The sequence below is a fragment of the Brachyhypopomus gauderio genome, chromosome 5, assembly GCF_052324685.1.
Source record: "Brachyhypopomus gauderio isolate BG-103 chromosome 5, BGAUD_0.2, whole genome shotgun sequence".
NCBI classification, from domain to species: Eukaryota; Metazoa; Chordata; class Actinopteri; order Gymnotiformes; family Hypopomidae; genus Brachyhypopomus; species Brachyhypopomus gauderio.
The window spans coordinates 3,448,210-3,463,605 of NC_135215.1; the positions used below are offsets into that span (position 1 = coordinate 3,448,210).

The window sequence follows — 15,396 nt, forward strand, 5'->3', positions numbered from 1 at the left end:
TTTTAAAACTTGTGTTCAAACACTTATGATTTATACTGCCATATTGGACAGACAATGACTCGTACCCAGCTCCTTTAGACACTCAAATGCATTATTACATTAAAAAATAGACAGCAAAGAATGTATGAAACAGATCGTGTTTACTTCACTGATTAAGAGAAATAAATATCTGCAGTAGAAAGAGTTAAAACGGTCAATTCAGTCGACAGTTTAAACTGAGTGTCAGTGTTCCACAGAGGCAAAGTCTACAGGACACCTGGCGTTCCATGCATCTGTACACACACATTTACACACACCCTTCTCCAGTTACAATCAACTGCAAAATTACAATATTAATCAACATAACTGTCAGTTCAGGGAAAAAAAAAACAGACTGTTCAATCTAAAACCTCAGTTTGAAATTTCCTGTTTCTTCATGTGTACAAATGTTGGAAAATGAAAAGCGTTGGTCCAATGCAGCTGTCTTTTTTTTTTTTGTTCCTCTTATTTTTTCACAATCTTTCTCTTTTTCTTCTCTCTGAATCAAACCCAGCACGAATGTCAGACATCTGGACCCCAACATGCCATTATTTCACAGAAGAATCAAACTGTAACGTAGAAAACCCTCTTAATACTGTTAATGAAACTAACTCGTCACAACCTTGCTAGCGTGGGGCAACGAGGCTCTTTACAGTCTGATCTCGATAATCTCTCTCTCATCCACACGTACGCACGCGCACATATGACACACATACAATCAAAAGCTACAAAGATCTTGAATGATTCAATTTTTTTTTTACAGTCACTATGATGCTTTGGGGACAGTAGTCCTTGAGAGGGGGCGGGGACGAAGGGAGGGGCCTCGCAGAAGCACTTTAGTCCAGGCAGAAAGCATTCACTGAGGAAGAGGAAAACGGGGCCTGAAGGAACGCCTTCGCCGACAGAGGAAGGTCTGTTCTACGGCCTTCTCCGCCAAGGTCACATGAGTACTGCCGCTCCAGTGTTTCTGAACCCGCCACACAGCGTCTGTGCCGCACCGTCAGCTGGAAATGTCATGGCACCCACCAACGATCCAATCAGCCCAGCAAGGCCAGTCTCCTGCAGGATGGTGCCGGGTTTAGTGGGCTCTCCGGGAGAGCTGCCCCCGGGCCGGCCACCAGCACGCCGGGGGCGTCCCCGTTCGGCAGGAGAGTGGAGCAGGGTCTCTTCTCTGGGCGACTTGAAATGTCAAGGTGAGGTCTGCAGATTAGAACAAAATTTCTGCATAGCGTGTGCCGGAACTCGGTCTGTCTGCATGTGACCTCTATGCCAAAATGGATGAGATTCAAAACAGTGCCAAAAAATGAAAAATAAAAAAAAACTACTGAAAGGCATTCGTTCTATTGCTGTAAAATCAATGACAAGCAAGTAACATCTACAATACTGCCATTACTAACAGAATTATAATAACTGTTAACAAAAATAGAAGAAGAAAGAAAGAAAGATGTGTGATGGCAGTACTAATGTGTCCACAACAGCCAGGCAGGTTGTCCAAGAGTGGAAGTCAAAAGGGGACAGTAGTTGATTAGCAGCAAAAAAATAAAAAATAAGCCCACTGACCTCTTCAATAAATATACGCACTCACAGATATATATTCACACAGACACACTCTCACGGTCTCCGCAATGAAGGGGAATGCGGGCTGATCTTCCAGAATCAGAGGCGGGTGAGGGTACTGGTAGATGTTGGTTACCCAGACTGACTGCTGCATGCTGGTCGCAGAATGATGGGAAGGAGATGGACTGACCAGACTGCTTCACCCACGATACACACACACACACACACACACACACGCACGCACGCGGGGGGGGGGGGGGGGGTGGCAGGGGCTAGTCAGTTAGTCTATACAAGACAGTCACTGAGCAGATGCCATCTACCTGATCCACTGTGTGTGCTTGCATGTGTGTGTGCGTGCGCCTGTGTGTGTATGCGCTTGTGTTCACAGGTGTGCGAAGCTTTAGAACAGCATGCTCTGTCTTCTGTTCTTGCTGTTTCCTGTTGGGACAGAGAGAGTATAGTAAATTCATATACACACACACACACACACACACACACACACACACACACACACACACACACACACACACATATTTTATATGGTGTTCTAAACAGATCTGATTTGAAATTCCCCCTGAACACATCTGATCCAGCTCATCAGCTGATCAGCAAAGCTTCCCTGAGCTGCATCAGGTGTGTTGGGGCAGGACGAATATATGAAACTGTCCAGGTCAGTGGGTCCTCACAACCTCTGACTTTAAGGACTCCCAGGGAATAAAAAAAGATAAACTTGGCCCATGGCACCCCCTTCTGGAGAACCAGACACACTGCATTAGACTAGCTCTGACTTGTCTTCTTGTTATTTTTGGTATCACACGAACATTGGCAACCACAATACTGACAGGGAGGCAGACAGACACACGAACACACGAACACACGAACACACACCTGTGTCTGGGTAGGAGGAATTCCGGTAGCCAGGGTCCCTCTGAAGCTGCACCTCTTTCAACGTGAATATTGATATACCTGCAGGATTAGAATAAATTGTATGATTGTGTGTAAGTGTGTGTGCATGTGTGTGTGTGTGTGTGCGCGCGCGTATGTTCACTCACTCTCAGGCAATGTGTGCACACGCATGCCCAGACTCTTGAAGTAGGGTTGTTTCATGGAATCATCAGCAGAAATTCGCTTCTTGGACTCGTACTGTGAGCAGGAAGAGAGAAATAAAGGTGTGAACACAGAGAGGTGCTGGGTGTGAACGCACACGCCAAACACAGGTGTTACTGTGAGGTGACCGAGACACTGCGCTCACCTTTAGGAAGGACAACAGCAACTCTATTCCTTCAGTGTCCAGCCTATGAAAGGGAGATAGAGAGAGAGAGAGAGAGAGAGAGAGAGAGAGAGATAGAGAGAGAGAGAGAGAGAGAGAGAAAGAGAAAGAGAGAGAGACAGGGTCCTCAGTGACCAGCAGTGTGGTGACAAATTAAGGGCAATTGAGAGGAAGGAAAAGAACAGCCTTGAAAATTCCACAGGATATCCTGACTTACACACACACACACACACAAGCAGACACACACACACGCAGACACACACACAAGCAGACACACACACAAGCAGACACACACACACACACACACACACACACACACACAAGCAGACACACACACAAGCAGACACACACAGACACAAAGACACAAACACAGACACACCATGCAGGTCATGGTCACTAACGACAAGTGGTAAGAAAACAGGGACAGGGCCAAAACTCAAAGTAAAAGTTCAGCAATTTCTCTACAACGTAATAGAAGTGTGTTTAGGTAAAGGTGAGAATGCCATTTCCGGAGCTGCATGTTGGGAGTTTTATAATATTAACCTATGGGTCAAAGAGTTGCTTAAAAATGTGATCCAATTAATCTAACTAATGGACAACCACACTCAAGGTGCAAATTTCAAGTCTGAACTTGGTTCTCCCAAAACACTGAGAAGATAAGCTGCTGTCTTTATACCACCACCTCCATTTAACCAGTTAACTCACAGACTGAGCTACAAGGCACATGCAGCACCTCCCACAGCCCAAACCCCCACACACGCCTACCTGGGGGCGTGGTTGATGAAGGGTTGCGGCTTGTATTTGGGGAAGTTGTAGGATTTGAACTCCTCAATAGACGAAACGCCGGGCCAGTTGTCCTCCGTGGGTGTACCTGTGCCACCGAGACACAACACACACAGAGCTTTAGAAACACCCAGCAGTGACCTTTTGAGTACCGGGAGTTCACTCATATGCAAGATTCGTTTGAAATGTCGATGTAACGAAGCAGATCAATCTAGTACAGCTGTTAATGGTTTTAAGGGTGTTGACTTACTTGCAGATTAATCAACTAATTGCACATTAGTGTATAGGTATAGTTTAGAATTCAGTGCAGGGATCTGATGTTGGAGAAGGTGAGCTTCAAGCCCCAGAAGTTATCAGGGTTGGACTATATACAACACGGCAGGTAACACAGTGATGTCATTTCTTTAGTTATGTTCCTTGACTTGGTAGACTTTTCATCCGGAGCTATTTATTTTTTGATTTTGAGAGTGTGTGCATGCCAAACAACTCATCTTTTCTTTTATAGATCAGCTGATGCCTACCTCTGCTCAGCACAGCTTGCCTGGCAAAAGGCTGTGTGTATTTCACCATGAAGGTTCCATATAACCTTATTTAGCTTAAGGTCCACATTGTCGTCTGTGTGTGTGTGTGTGTGTACATATGTTTACCCAGGAGCCTGAAGATGAGATGCAGTTCATCTTCCACTGTAGACCCTGGGAAGAGCGGCCGGCCAGCAGCCATCTCGTAGAATATACACCCAACCCCCCTGTGTAGACACATATCATACATCACACACCTCATAGAATATACACCCAACCCCCCTGTTTAGACAGATATCATACATCACACACCTTATAGAACATACCCCCAACCCCCCTGTGTATACAGATATCATACATCACACACCTCATAGAACATACACCCAACCCCCCTGTGTAGACAGATATCATACATCACACACCTCATAGAATATACACCCAACCCCCCTGTGTAGACAGATATCATACATCACACACCTCATAGAATATACACCCAACCCCCCTGTGTAGACACATATTACACATCACACACCTCATAGAACATACACCCAACCCCCCTGTGTAGACAGATATCATACATCACACACCTCATAGAACATACACCCAACCCCCCTGTGTAGACACATATTACACATCACACACCTCATATAACATACACCCAACCCCCCTGTGTAGACAGATATCATACATCACACACCTCATAGAACATATACCCAACCCCCCTGTGTAGACACATATTATACATCACACACCTCATAGAACATACACCCAACCCCCCTGTGTAGACAAATATTACACATCACACACCTCAGAATATACACCCAACCCCCCTGTGTAGACAAATATTACACATCACACACCTCATAGAACATACACCCAACCCCCCTGTGTAGACACACATCATACATTGCACACCTCATAGAATATACACCCAACCCCCCGTGTAGACAGATATCATACATCACACACCTCATAGAATATACACCCAACCTCCGATATACAGATATCAAACATCACACCTCATAGAACATACACCCAACCCCCCTGTGTAGACAAATATCAAACATCACACACCTCACAGAACATACATTCAATCCCCCATATACAGATATCATACATCACACACCTCACAGAACATACATTCAATCCCCCATATACAGATAACTTACATAAAGATTTTTGAATAAAATAAGAAAATCACAGCTCAGTTTCTGATGTAAACGGCGCTGGAACCCAAACACAGATCAGTTTCAAACGAACAGACCCACTTCAACCCTGCGTACTGCGTACACTCACCACATGTCGATCTGCGTGGAGTACTCGGAGGAACCCAGCAGCACGTCGGGAGGCCTGTACCACAGAGTCACCACCTCGTTCGAGTACGTCTTAGTAGGGACAGACTTGGCCCTGGCTAGACCTGCGTGGCACACACACCCAGAGATGTGGTCATTCACACACTCCTAGTGGAGCTTTGAAATTCCTGCGAAGCATCCCTGGACCCCCCCCCCCCCCCCCAATACAGATAACAGCCGAGACAACGTCCGGTTCTGCCCGGACGGCCCGGTGCGGCGGCTCACCGAAGTCGGCCAGCTTCAGCTCGCCCCGTTCGCTGATTAGCAGGTTCTGTGGTTTCAGGTCCCGGTGCAGAACCTTTCGTCTGTGACAGTACGCCAGCCCTCGCAAGATCTGGAAGAGGAAAATCTAGAAGCAAACCATAAACCGCAGGTTGGCAACACTGACAGGAATAAACGTGCAAAGACCAAATCGATTGATGATTTTTAATTGATGTGACATGCTGCACATTCGCCAGTAGGCTGCGCTGTGGTGATGTGTTGGGGAGCCCGGTCAGAGAGCCCTGCATGGCAGCCATATTTGATAATATCATAACTGTGCAGTCACATATCAGTTGTATTTTACAGCAGGTAATTGGGTATCGGAGCATTGTCAGCACATTAATATTGAAATGACAGTGTCACAACTGTGGGTCAGACTAATGAATGTTTAATAGTCATAGCGGTTTTATTGGGTTCAATGGTGCTTCTGTACCCAGAAGGCCAGAGCACGAGTAAAGCAAAGTGGGCGTGGCTAAAGACTCTGTACTCCTGTAGAGCCAGGAGCACGCTGGCTAGATTTTTGACTCTGATTTTCCAACAAATGTTTCCCAATAATCTGAAATGATTTCCAGATTGAGGGGTGAAACACAAGTCATGGTTGCACCAATAATCTGGCAGCACGATCCCTGAGCAGATGTGCTTCATCCAATAGCAGCCTTGCTGAAAAAACGGCAAAGAGAGCAAACCTTGCCAGCAACCGAAGCAAAAATGATGTCTACAAGTAAACAAAGCTTGCTTGTGAAATGCAATCAGAGGAAGTTTAACGAAAGCAACTGATACTGTTTCATCTAGATATTACCTGTTGTTATCGTGTGGTGAGTGTGTGTGTGTGTGTGTGTGTGTGTGTGTGTGTATGCGCAAGCGTGCACGAGCGTGGTTTGTACCTTGACGTTGTGCATGCTCATGATATTTCCACAGTCATCCATGTACTGCTTAAGGTCCTTGTCCTGGAGAAAACAAGGCCACTGGTGAGACAGGAAGTTCTCCCTGGCCTACATGTGAAGTTCTCCCTGGCCTACACGTGAAGTTCTCCCTGGCCTACACGTGAAGTTCTCCCTGGCCTACACGTGAAGTTCTCCCTGGCCTACATGTGAAGTTCTCCCTGGCCTACACATGAAGGCTGTGGGGTGCGTAGTGTTAAAAGGGCAGTCTCACCAGATACTCGAAGACGAGGGTGAGTGACTTGTCCGTGTGGACGATGTCATGGAGGGTGACAATGTTGGCGTGTTTCAAGTCTTTAAGTAATGACACTGTGACACAAAAGGAAAGCAAACGACATGAGTGGTGATCCGGTACCGCCGAAGCCCGGCAAAGCTAGGCAGAGGTGCTGGCTGAAACATTCGTGGTAAAACATTTGTTTTGTAGCAGTGTGGTCCATTACCCTCTCTAATAGCTGTGCACGGTGCCCCCTCCTCATGTTCTAACCGGATCTCCTTCAGAGCGACCAAGTTGTCCGTCAGTTTGCTCCGACCCTTGAAAACTGTGGCATATGTCCCCTAAAATACAGAGATTTCAGCTCAGGGTTCATGTGAGTATCACACACGGGTATGACAACATTAAATAAATACATCACGGTTCTCTGGATAGATTTCCATGTTCCATGAATATTTGCGGAATTAAAACACTAAATTCACCTCCAGATTGGTCTCTTACCTCTCCAAGTTTGTCCAGTTTGATGTAGGTCTCCAGTTTCCCGAAACCAATTTCTGACTGAAAGGGAAAGACGGAGAACGTCACTGAGACGGCAGCTGCAGCTTCTTCCTGGACAGCCCTGTGCGTTCAGAGCGTACGTTCTCACGCAGAGACGCATCATTAGGTTGTCTTCAACCACTCTGACAGACAGCCAAATTAGTTTCTCAGACAGACATTCAAATCACACAAACTCACACGCTTGCAAACTCAGAGAGAGCACCAGGGGGCGCTAGAACACAACCATGAGAGACATTTCTCCCGCTTCCTGCCTTCTCACACATACAAGCCACACACACACACACAGGATGGGTGGAAGTGTGTGTGTGTTTGGGGGGGGGGGGGGGGGGGGACAGAGATGGATGATGGCCCAGAACAATGGATGCCAAGAAAACGCAGGTACCAAGGCAGGGAGTCTTTCACATGCAGAACCTGCTAGGTACACAAAGAGCAGCGTGAGTGTGTGTGTGTGTGTGTGTGTGTGTGTGTGTGTGTGTGTGTGTGTGTGTGTGTGTGTGTGTGTGTGTTTAAGGGCATTTTGCTCACTTACACACTCGTGTTAAGCATCAACAATGCTCACCTCTACCACCATGGGTCATCTTAAAGAACTCTCTACTGCTTAACCACGCACGGACATCTTCAGCGCCTCCCTTACCCGCTTGGCATCATGGGGAGAATTCGGCTGCTCGGACACAGTGTTGCCACTCGCACGGGCCTCAAATTAATGCGCATCCCCCTGTCCACACTCCGCTTCAAACCGTGTGACGATTTGGACTCACAATGGGCAGTATGAATATTAATGAGGCCATTAGCAGGCCCCCATGGAAATGTTATTGAGAGCACAAAGAAACACCCAACCGGTGGCCCCCGCTCTCACGGCCTGGAGGCATTTCCTGGGGAATGCCGAGACATTTTCACGAAAGCCCGTGCGATTTGGGGAAAGGACACCGGAACCTTCCAATGAGGAAGCTGATTTTAATAATAGCGCTTCATCGATCATGAAGAAGATTGCAGATTCGAAGCCAGCAGTGACAATGCCCCCCCCAAATAACCACCTCCCCCCACAGTCCAGCAACACTTGCGGTAGCGCCCGCTGGCCACTTTATCAGGTCCGAGACGCTTGTCACACGTTTTGATGGCATAGCGGCCTCATCTGTTTGTATTCCACTCGTGTCGGTCAGCCTCCACCTATCCTGTTTGTCACTGGTTAGTTCATGACCAAGGCCATCAAACCGTCTGTTTGACCAGCGTCTCGGACCTGATAAAGTGGCCAGCGGGCGCATACCGCAAGTGTATGCTGGGATCAGTCGGGGGAGGTGGTTATTAGTCACTACAGTTTTATTGGGGTTCAAGCGGTGCTTCTGTACCCGAAGGCCAGAGCACGAATAAAGCAAAGTGGGCGTGGCTAATCAGATTTTGCTCTTCCAACAAACGTTTCTGGAACGGATTGCACCGATAATCTGGCAGTGTGAGAGCAGTAATCCTAAACCTTGTGATCAACTTCCTGAGAAACTGTGAATGACTTCAGCCACACGATCCTTGAACAGATTGCTTCAGCCAACAGCTGCCTTGTTGAAAAACGACATAGACAGCGAACCTTACCAGCAACTGAAGCAACAATTTTACAACTCTGGGATACATGAGAATCTCCTCGATGCTTCACGCTCATTCACACGAGATTTGGGTTGTGGGAGGTTTTCTCATGTCCAATGTAGGAGAATATGATCTTAAACCCATGTTCATACCTACTACCGATATGGAAATACCGATACTACCACGGCACGCACACCGCGGCTTGGACTCCAGAACTGAGGTGGCGCTAGAGAGCAGAAGCAGGAAGGCCCCGCAGGACACGAGGAACCCAAACAAACAGCCACCTGTGATGCTTCAGACGCCAACACAAACACACAAACGTGATGGAGCCACAGAGGAACTGTTGAGATAGGCTGGCCGAGTGAAGGCAACGGAACGCAGACCCTTTAATCACTAGACAACGGCAGCAGGGTGTCTCTCACACACACACACACACACACACACACACACACACACACACACACACACACACACACACACCACACACCCAGTCTATCATCTGTTTCCTACTTCCTGCTAGATTTTATTCCCTGGCCAATGAATGACCGAGGTACGTCTGCCCGGCCATGCTGGTTCTGATTTCGAGTGGTACAAGCCCTCTTGTGGGCCATGAAAGCGGTCTCTCATCCGCGAGTGCATCACTTTGACCACGTGCGTTCTGGCACGTCCGCGGTAGGTATGAACCAGGCTCCAGTGTGAGACTTGCTTCGATTTTCATACCTGTTTGCATTCCCAAAATCCTGTAGTGTGCACCAGGCTTAAGCTAGTCCTGACTAAGTGACCGGCAAGGGGACAGGAACCATGATGAGACCAGAGAAAGCCAGTGCTGTAGGCTTGCTACAGAATTTATACATAACAGTAAGGATTCAAGTTAAACCAGATATGAATGTTGACACATTCCTAAGCTTTAATCTTAGATTGGGCCACCCTGACCCACTTAGTCTCATAGGGGGTTTTTTAAATAAGGCCTTGAATTTTATCATTATTGTGGGGATCTTTGGAAGACACTCAAACTGGGCCATTACCCAGCCAAGCAAATATTTTTCTTAATTACCAGACTAACTTTACAATCAGCATTTTGATAATTCATTACATTAATTTATGCAAGTACAGAAACACATGCACACACTCAAACACTTTATATTGGGCAGCACTGAAATATAAGCCTACATTTATTAGTCTCTTGAAGTGTATCCATTAAATGAATAACTAAAATTTTATGCATTTTATTCAGTTGTTTTTCCCATCAGGAAGCAGTCGTGTTTACTATCAGCCCATTAAGATATACCCAAGGAGGCGGGGCTTGCTGGCACATTCAAACACCAATTCAAACAAGTTCCATGTACCGCTCATACACGCTGAAAAGCAGCAGAACCAGCTTCACCATGGAGACGAATAACTGAGATTCCCGATTGGTTAGTACAACCAGACCAGAACGAATGTCTTTCTAGTTGATTACAGAGCGCAGGACACTTTTAGAGACTTTATCTTTCCCCTCCCCCTGAACATCCATTTTAGTTATGGCTATCAGGATGAACCGACAGTTGAGCTAAAGCGTTCTTTAAAAATATTGCTTACATCAGGTCAATCTGGGGCGGGAGATGTCACGTGTGGTTGTCACAGTGAGGATTCCCCAGCAGGAGACCAAGACCAGGCTATGTGGCATGCGCTGATGAATGGGGAACTACACGGAGAGGTCCAATAGCTTCAAAAGCACCAAGAAACTCGAGGGCTGCTGTGGATTAACGGATGTGTGACTCACGGATCCGTCACTGGGTTCACAAAAAAAAAATAAAAAACCCCTCTCAAAAGGTGGCGTGCCACATCATGACCTCTGATGTCACACGGGAGACGTGTTCTGACAGATACTCTAGTGCGCATGATGTGTGGGTTGCTATGCAACCTGAGCTTCTCAGTTACAGGGAGTGGAATAGAAACCAGAGAAACAAGAATTCAGAGGTGTTTCTTGTTAGAAGGAAGATATTTTCCTTGTTTACCGAATTGTTCTTTTTAAATTTAAAATAAAACAGTTAGAACAGTAGTGTGTGTGCAAAAGCACAAGGTGTGATTACGCTGGTATACGTTACTCCACCAAGTTCCTCATCACCACTACATACACTGAATCTCATTTCCATCATGCTATCACCTTGCAATACTTCGATGTTAAAGTATTATGTTGGAAGTATGCTTCCACATTTCTTCTACTCTAGACAAGAGTAGCTGCTAGATTAGGCATGTAATAGTGCTCCACTAATAACAGGATAATCGCGCGGTACAGACATCACAGGAGCAAACTCGGACGTTGCATGGCAGGGCTTGGGGAATGCCGTGTGGAGGAGCTGCGAGGGAGAAGCCTGCACGTCAAACACTGCTGCGTCTGTGCAGGTACTGTCTGGGTGTAACCGAGCTGTGATACATCCACATGCATGCGCGCGCACACACACACACACACACACACACACACACACACACACACTCACCAGCGAGGCCCTGCGTGAGCGGCGGCTGAGAGGTTGGTCAAAGGGCGGACTGCTAAGCTGCAACTTCTCCAGGTAGCCATCAGGAATCCGAATATCAGCAGGAAGAGACAGACGCTTGTTCACATCCTATGAATGAACACACACACACACACACACACACACACACACACACAGAAAAGGGTTCGATGATCAGCGAGTACACTTACATACATAACCATGCTGGTTATTTACTCCCAAACCACACACACTATTGCCTATAATAACCATCAGGATTTTGTTCAGGTACCTTGACATGTCTCCTCCTGCCTCAACACACAGGAAGTTAAGACAAACTGGATATTATATTTTTTGATAAACCACCGAGTTTGAATCCGAGTGTTGTTTACGTACCATCTTTGTATTTAAAGGGACGTGTTTTCCTGCCAAATGTGCAGTTACACAAGCTAAACAGCAGAGGGCAGAAACTTCAACTGCAGATACCGGCACAGTCAAAACACCCTGTCACTGAGATCAGCAATAGTGCCTCAAAAAATAAACATTTTTAATGTAACGAATTTGCAAGCTGCTGGTGCTTTATTCCACATTTGAAGCATGTTCATCTGGTGTTAGATGTGGACATTCATTTCCAGGTTCTCCTTAAACCGTGAGGAGGAACAAGCAAAGCGAATTCTTTCAATGTGAGAGTGCAGCTCAGAAGATGAGAGGAGAGGTGGAGAGGAGATGAGAGGAGGAGATGAGAGGAGAGGTGGAGAGGAGGAGATGACTGGCAGCAGGAGAAACAACTGCTCCTGGAGCTGAAGAGCTAAGCTTGCCGCACACAGACGCCCAGATGCAAAAAAAAGAAACAGAACGTTTGAAAAAACACACTGCTGTTTTTCTTTGATAAGCATCCACCAGCTAAAGAATAAAGTCAGAGCAGAGAAAGAGGGGCGGGGGGCGGGGGGTGGGGGGGGGGGGGGGGTACAGGAGGGGGTGGCGAGAACAAGAATATGAGGCAAGAATCATGTGCAGGGTAAGAGGGGGACACGGGAAGCCTGGAGAAAAGCCTCCACTTGAAGCTAAAAATAACCACTTTCAACTGGGACACGTCTCCGTGGCAGTGGGGTATTCGGGGTAAAGCCACACAAAGGCATTTAGCCACACGGCCCCGGTCAAGCACGGCCGGCGTCTGCCTGCCCGCGTGAAGAGCCCAGTGTACGGATGAGAGGCTGTGTCTAATGTGGAGAAATTGGCTGTGGATTCTTCCTGGAGGGCAAGCGAACTCTCACGCACGTTGGCGGGCACCTTACCTCCATGGAAATGCGCCGATGCGAGCGGGTGCGGAGACACACTCCGGTGGGAGACTGAACTTCGTCGGACGACGTCCCTGAGGCCTGGTCGCTCTCGCCGTCTGAGCCCATCTTTAAATTCTCATGTACGATATCTGTGTGGACGGAAAACGAGTCCAATTACACGAGGTTCAAGAGTCACCAAATATACCTCAAACTTCTGCTGAAGCTGTATTCCATCATCCTCGAACGGTTTTTAGATGAATCCGGAAAGCAAGCGAACTAGCACCACGACCTTCATGCTATACCCTCCATATTTATATATATATAATTCCATATATAGGCCTTCATGCTATACTCTCCATATTTATATATATATAATTCCATATATAGGCCTTCATGCTATACCCTCCATATTTATATATATATATATATAATCCCATATATAGGCCTTCATGCTATACTCTCCATATTTATATATATATATAATTCCATATATAGGCCTTCATGCTATACCCTCCATATTTATATATATATAATTCCATATATAGGCCTTCATGCTATAACCTCCATATTTATGTATATATAATTCCATATATAGGCCTTCATGCTATACCCTCCATATTTATATATATATAATTCCATATATAGGCCTTCATGCTATACTCTCCATATATATATATATATATAATTCCATATATAGGCCTTCATGCTATACTCTCCATATTTATATATATATATAATTCCATATATAGGCCTTCATGCTATACCCTCCATATTTATATATATATATATATATATATATATATATATATATATATATATATATATATATATATATATATATATATATATATATATAATTCCATATATAGGCCTTCATGCTATACTCTCCATATTTATATATATATAATTCCATATATAGGCCTTCATGCTATACCCTCCATATTTATATATATATATAATTCCATATATAGGCCTTCATGCTATACCCTCCATATTTATATATATATATAATTCCATATATAGGCCTTCATGCTATACCCTCCATATTTATATATATATAATTCCATATATAGGCCTTCATGCTATACCCTCCATATTTATATATATATATAATTCCATATATAGGCCTTCATGCTATACCCTCCATATTTATATATATATAATTCCATATATAGGCCTTCATGCTATACTCTCCATATTTATATATATATAATTCCATATATAGGCCTTCATGCTATACTCTCCATATTTATATATATATAATTCCATATATAGGCCTTCATGCTATACCCTCCATATTTATATATATATAATTCCATATATAGGCCTTCATGCTATACCCTCCATATTTATATATATATAATTCCATATATAGGCCTTCATGCTATACTCTCCATATTTATATATATATAATTCCATATATAGGCCTTCATGCTATACTCTCCATATTTATATATATATAATTCCATATATAGGCCTTCATGCTATACCCTCCATATTTATATATATATAATTCCATATATAGGCCTTCATGCTATACTCTCCATATTTATATATATATAATTCCATATATAGGCCTTCATGCTATACTCTCCATATTTATATATATATAATTCCATATATAGGCCTTCATGCTATACTCTCCATATTTATATATATATATAATTCCATATATATAGGCCTTCATGCTATACCCTCCATATTTATATATATATAATTCCATATATAGGCCTTCATGCTATACCCTCCATATTTATATATATATATAATTCCATATATAGGCCTTCATGCTATACCCTCCATATTTATATATATATATATAATTCCATATATAGGCCTTCATGCTATACTCTCCATATTTATATATATATAATTCCATATATAGGCCTTCATGCTATACCCTCCATATTTATATATATATATAATTCCATATATAGGCCTTCATGCTATACCCTCCATATTTATATATATATAATTCCATATATAGGCCTTCATGCTATACTCTCCATATTTATATATATATAATTCCATATATAGGCCTTCATGCTATACCCTCCATATTTATATATATATAATTCCATATATAGGCCTTCATGCTATACTCTCCATATTTCCAGATTATTATGCCCGATTGAACTTAATTTATGTTGCAGTAAGACTTTTTGTTCACCACAAAGGTTGGTCTCTTTGCTAGCACCAGTCTGAGGAAGTGTGTGCGTGTGTGTGTGTGTGTGTGTGTGTGTGTGTGTGTGTGTGTGTGTGTGTCTAGGGGATAAAGTACGCATGAAATTCGTCTCCATCTTCACCCTGCCAATGAAAGACCTTATTCATGCCCCGATTTTAGCCCAACACGCATTCAAATGTGAACATACATGACGGCATGACTGGAGCAGCTGGTAACTCTACTCATTGGTTTCATAACTACATTCACACTGAGGCTCTAACCAGCTTATTAATTATACATTCAAATATAACGCTGCACTAGGGTAGGAACCTTCCGTTTGGATGACGCAGGATGCCGGGAAGCTTTGTTGCGAGGGAGGGTGAAACCTTCAATGAGCACGCCATACCTGTGGGTGTCTGGGTGCATGTATATGTCTG

General features: G+C 44.5%; 1 protein-coding gene across 1 annotated transcript in view; it reads right to left on the minus strand.

Annotated features, from left to right (window-relative positions):
- Nucleotides 1-423: 423 nt before the first annotated feature.
- cdk17 (cyclin dependent kinase 17) overlaps nucleotides 424-15,396 on the minus strand; it is a 20,154-nt gene continuing 5,181 nt past the window's right edge. The window contains exons 3-16 of the mRNA XM_077004942.1: nucleotides 12,811-12,944; nucleotides 11,522-11,647; nucleotides 7,413-7,469; nucleotides 7,141-7,255; nucleotides 6,915-7,009; nucleotides 6,644-6,706; nucleotides 5,724-5,847; nucleotides 5,443-5,563; nucleotides 4,276-4,373; nucleotides 3,611-3,716; nucleotides 2,828-2,870; nucleotides 2,628-2,718; nucleotides 2,464-2,541; nucleotides 424-2,013 (exon numbers count right to left, since the gene is read on the minus strand). Coding sequence (XP_076861057.1) covers nucleotides 1,976-2,013; nucleotides 2,464-2,541; nucleotides 2,628-2,718; nucleotides 2,828-2,870; nucleotides 3,611-3,716; nucleotides 4,276-4,373; nucleotides 5,443-5,563; nucleotides 5,724-5,847; nucleotides 6,644-6,706; nucleotides 6,915-7,009; nucleotides 7,141-7,255; nucleotides 7,413-7,469; nucleotides 11,522-11,647; nucleotides 12,811-12,944 — 1,289 coding nt within the window. The 3' untranslated portion in view covers nucleotides 424-1,975. The remainder of the gene's footprint in view (nucleotides 2,014-2,463; nucleotides 2,542-2,627; nucleotides 2,719-2,827; nucleotides 2,871-3,610; nucleotides 3,717-4,275; nucleotides 4,374-5,442; nucleotides 5,564-5,723; nucleotides 5,848-6,643; nucleotides 6,707-6,914; nucleotides 7,010-7,140; nucleotides 7,256-7,412; nucleotides 7,470-11,521; nucleotides 11,648-12,810; nucleotides 12,945-15,396) is intronic.